The 5,000-nt window shown below is 44.9% G+C and overlaps 1 protein-coding gene across 9 annotated transcripts in view; it reads right to left on the reverse strand.

The window, feature by feature from the left end:
• The window catches only part of LOC119004396 (neuronal PAS domain-containing protein 3), a 234,903-nt gene that overhangs the window by 131,830 nt on the left and 98,073 nt on the right, over positions 1 to 5,000 (reverse strand). For 8 of the 9 annotated variants that reach the window (XM_037071270.1, XM_037071268.1, XM_037071272.1 and 5 more), the window contains one exon: positions 297 to 541. In XM_037071270.1, coding sequence (XP_036927165.1) covers positions 297 to 541 — 245 coding nt within the window. Of the gene's footprint in view, positions 1 to 296; positions 542 to 734; positions 819 to 5,000 lie in introns of those variants that run through there. The other variant, XM_037071276.1, reaches the window with a different exon arrangement.

Below are 5,000 nucleotides of genomic sequence, written 5' to 3' on the forward strand. Positions count from 1 at the left end.
ACGACTTCAGTGTCAAAAACAAACCAGGACTGGCTGTTCTCCCCCAGGTTTCATGTTCCTTCCACACGCAGCTACTTGAAAAGAAAACAACAGTCGCTTGGATGAAACTCAGAAGCTTCCTGACGAAATAACAGAGACGATCCAAAAACAAACCAAGAAGAGACGAGATACTGAAAGAGGGCTGAAGGCTTCTTGTAACAAATGATCAGACACAAATCAATCTAAGGATTTTTCTAGTTGAGTAAAGAGAGTGAATCTGGTCTCACAACAAACCCCGTCCTCCACGTCCCTCCTACCTTTGACGGAGGTGTTGGGCGGCGGTCCCTCCATGCGCAGGTTCCACGGCGGGTCGCCCTGGTTGGCGAAGTCCCTCATCTTCAGGTAGCTGATGGTGAGCCGGATGATGGAGGCCTTGTCCAGCTGGCTGGTGATGGCGCCCGGCAGCGGCAGCATCTTGGCCAGTTCGTAAAACTCAAAGTTCTCCTTTCCCCGCCGCGACCGCGCCGCGTCCCGCGACTTCTCCTTCCTCAGAGCCTGCAGCCTGGACGGGCGGAGAGGAAACAGACACAGCGTGAGACTCTGACGGACATGATGCAGAACGTGAGTCATTGTGGAGGTTCTGTTGGACCTCGTGTGTCAGTGGAGCGAGAACATGTATGTTAACAAAACAAGACAGTAAATAGTTGGAAACACATTATTTACTGGTGCGTAATTTAAAAAGTCTGGGTACAAACCAAAACCTCCCCGTTTGTGTTCAAGCTCTTGAAACTCTGGAAAATCAAACCTTCCTTTTAAAAACTCATGAGATCTCGAAGTAGCATTTGTTACCATGACAACTCAGTCAGCTGTACAGCAACACTGCGTCAAAGTTTCTGTTAAACTTGATCGTCAGAGTCACAAAACATTGTTCACACAAGCCCGAGGGATCGACCCGATCAGAACAGATACCCTAACCCTAACCCTGCACATTTTCAAATCAGGACGACTGAATGACGACGTAACTGAGAGTGAAACACGTGCGCATCACGTGGTTTAACGCGTTACGGTTTTGAGATGAATTTAAGGCGACAGAGGAGATCAAGTTCTCGCTCGTCATCGTCTTCCTCTTCAAACACTCAAAAGCATTTTTCCTTGTGAACCTCCAAGATGAACCAAACTTCTTCTGGCACAAACAAAGATGATAACTCACAAATGACATCACCTGATGACATCACCTGATGACATCACCTGGTTTCCTGTTTCAGACTGACAGAAGCTGGATGATGCTGCACCGACAGACGTCACTGCTGCTGCGTCTGTATCACCTCATGTTTAAACTAAGTACCTGACGATCTGCCTCTCCATCTCTTTCTTCCATTACTTCCTCTTTCCCTCCATCCTCTCCATCACTTTCCACTCTATTACTTTATATCAGGGAGCAGCTCTGTTTGTTCTCCCTCCTTCTCTCTCTCCTTCTCTCTCTCCTTCTCTCTCTCTTTCACCCTTCAACAACAACAGTGACGACCATACTTTCCCGCGGCCTCTCATCATCATCGGACGCCGTTATGAATTAACTCGGCAATAAATCAGCTGCTTAAAACCTCTGTGGGCTTCCTGCCGGCCGCACACACACACACACACACACACACACATAAAGACAGGTGATTAATTTGTGCCGGAGAAAAAAAAAGAAAGAGAGAAAAAGTGTTGCAGGGATAAAAGGAGAGAGGGAGAGAGAGGGGGAGTAAAGAGAAGGAGAGGGATGAGATGGAGGGATAGCACACAAACACTTCAGAGGAGGAGGAGTTGTTTAGGGCTACAGATGAAAAATGGCTGTCATCTGGAGAAGAATATCATTTTCATACTGTGTGTCATTTATTTATCAGGGAGAACAAACAGCAGATGAGGAGAGAGAGGAGGAGGAGACAAGGAGAGGAGAGGAGGAAACAAGGAGAGGAAACAAGAAAATAGGAAACAAGGAGAGGAAACAAGAAAAGAGGAAAGAAGGAGAGGAAACAAGAAAAGAGGAAACAAGAAAGGAGGAAACAAGAAGAGAGGAAACAAGGAGAGGAAACAAGAAGAGAGGAAACAAGGAGAGGAAACAAGGAGAGGAAACAAGAAAAGAGGAAACAAGGAGAGGAAACAAGAAAAGAGGAAACAAGGAGAGGAAACAAGAAAAGAGGAAACAAGGAGAGGAAACAAGGAGAGGAAACAAGAAAAGAGGAAACAAGGAGAGGAAACAAGAAAGGAGGAAACAAGAAGAGAGGAAACAAGGAGAGGAAACAAGAAGAGAGGAAACAAGGAGAGGAAACAAGGAGAGGAAACAAGAAGAGAGGAAACAAGGAGAGGAAACAAGGAGAGGAAACAAGAAAAGAGGAAACAAGGAGAGGAAACAAGAAAAGAGGAAACAAGGAGAGGAAACAAGAAAAGAGGAAACAAGGAGAGGAAACAAGGAGAGGAAACAAGAAAAGAGGAAACAAGGAGAGGAAACAAGAAAGGAGGAAACAAGAAGAGAGGAAACAAGGAGAGGAAACAAGAAGAGAGGAAACAAGGAGAGGAAACAAGGAGAGGAAACAAGAAAGGAGGAAACAAGAAGAGAGGAAACAAGGAGAGGAAACAAGAAGAGAGGAAACAAGAAGAGAGGAAACAAGGAGAGGAAACAAGGAGAGGACCACCAACCGCCCGGAGGAGGTCGCCTGTTGTAGGATTCAGAAAATAAAAATCGTTCTTTTCAAACAAAAGCTTCAGTTTCGAGTTTCTAACATTCAGGAAACGTCCTGAGTTTTGACTCCAGCTGTCGACAGTCAGGAGGAAATTAAGATTTGACTTTTTTGACCCACAGACGTTAAAATTCGTAACACAGAAAATAAGAAAGCTGAAGATTAGTGACATTACTTGTGTGTGGGTGTGTGTGTGTGTGTGTATGAAGTGTGTGTGTGTGAGTGTGTGTGTGTATGAAGTGTGTGTGTGTGTGTGTGTGTGTGTGTGTGTGTGTGTGTGTGTGTGTGTGTATGAAGTGTGTGTGTGCTGCTGGAAGATGAAGAGCAGTCGGGCAGACGGGATTTATTTGTTCTGCAAACTTGGGAAGCATTATGTTGATGGACGACAAATATGTCTTCATGTCTGTGTGTGTGTGTGTGTGTGTGTGTGTGTGTGTGTGTGTGTGTGTGTGTGTGTGTGTGTGTGTGTATGTGTGTGTGAGTGTGTGTAAGTGGACAGGGAGGTGTGTTTGACCTTGACTCAAACAGACATATTTATCATGTACCGGCTGAGTAGGTAAATGCAACACTTGTGTATGTGTGTGTGTGTGTGTGTGTGTGTGTGTGTGTGTTGCTGTTTGGGTCTTATAAACATGAAATGAAACCGTGTCGTAAAGTTCAGCTGGGTGACTTGATGGTGTTTTAAAGAGCTCGTCACGGCAGACAAGGTGTGTGTGTGTGTGTGTGTGTGTGTGTGTGTGTGTGTGAGTGTGTCTCAGTGTGTGCAAATGTGTGTGTGTGCCTGCATGTGCGTATCATGTCGTAAAGTTCAGCGAGGTGGGTCGATGGCTTTTTAAAGAGCTTGTCAGCTGAAAGGAAAAGATATGTGTGTGTCTTTGTGTGTGTGTGTGTGTGTGTGTGTGTGTGTGTGTGTGTGTGTGTGTGTAGGCAGAGAGCATGCTGGGAAGGTCGAGTGTTTAACGTCCGGGTCAAACTGGCCGTCGGTCATGTGACAGGATGGGATTTATACTCCACACTGAGATTTATTTCACTTCATCTGTCGGAGCTCGTTTTTATTTTCAGACGCGTGAAGAAAATAAACTTTATCATCGTCTCATGTTCTGCATCCGCCTGCTCACAGAGCAGCTGTCACACCTGCATCTACCTGCCCTCACTCGTGTCCACATGATCAAAATCCAAAGCTTCCACTGGCTCTGTGATCCGAACACATCACAGTGTTCGTAGGTTTACATCCTCAAACAAACGAGGTTTAAATCAGCAGCTCCTCAGATAATCATTCAAGTCATCGACGTTCCTGAGAAAGTTCAGGAAGCTGCTGTCAGCAACCCGACCACCAGAAACCACGTTAGCTAAGTGGGTTTCTGCAGAACCACAGACGAGTTCAAGTTCAGCTTGAATCTTCAGTTTCATCGTGTGTGTTTCAGCACGATGAAACAGGTTTTAAACACCTGTGATGATCCACACACACAGATGGAAACGTCTCCAGGTCTCCAGTGAGGCGACTCGTTTCAGTTCAGCTCTGAGATGATTCTCTGGTTCGGTTTAGGAACAAACACCACTCAGTAACATTAGAAGGTTTGGGGGGTTTAAATACATGTGCTGACACAAACACAGCTGGAACACCTGGATTTGTCTCCAGGTGAGTTTAAACATGTCCAGCGGTCTGGAAGTCTCCACCGTCACCTCCACCTCCTGACGGGACAGTCAGGTGATAATCAGATCATTTACTGGTGACGTCTGGTGCTGATGTCAACATCACATCCTGCAGTCTGAGTCAAACACCTGAATCTGGAGAGATCAGCAGGAGGCCGGAGGATTCAGGTGAGAGCGTCTACACCTGCTGTTAGCTGTTAGCTGTTAGCTTCACTGTTTGTACCTCCAGTAGAGAAACATCTAAATACAACATCATCAAATGTATTTTAACTGTTTAAAACGTGCAAACATAAGAAGAAAACTACAATATAACAACAGAAATCCTCACTCTTATCAGAATAAGGAGGAAAAATCATTTTTTTCTTGATGATAATTACTTTGTCTGTTGTTAATCCACCTCAGGATCACAGCTCGGATGAGTTTCTGTCCGACGCCCTGACACAAACTGAATCTCTCTCACAAAACACAAATTATAAAGTTTTAGAGCATCAAACTGAACGTGTCATGAAACAGCGCTCGGACTTTTTAATCCTCAGAGACTGAAGACTTTATACTTTCATTTTGTTTCAACAGAAAGTCCGTTTATATTTCAGAATAAAACTCTGGGCTTAATTTTTCTCTCCTGTCCAGATATGAGAGTATCTGTTT

The sequence above is a fragment of the Acanthopagrus latus genome, chromosome 16 (assembly GCF_904848185.1).
Source record: "Acanthopagrus latus isolate v.2019 chromosome 16, fAcaLat1.1, whole genome shotgun sequence".
NCBI classification, from domain to species: domain Eukaryota; kingdom Metazoa; phylum Chordata; class Actinopteri; order Spariformes; family Sparidae; genus Acanthopagrus; species Acanthopagrus latus.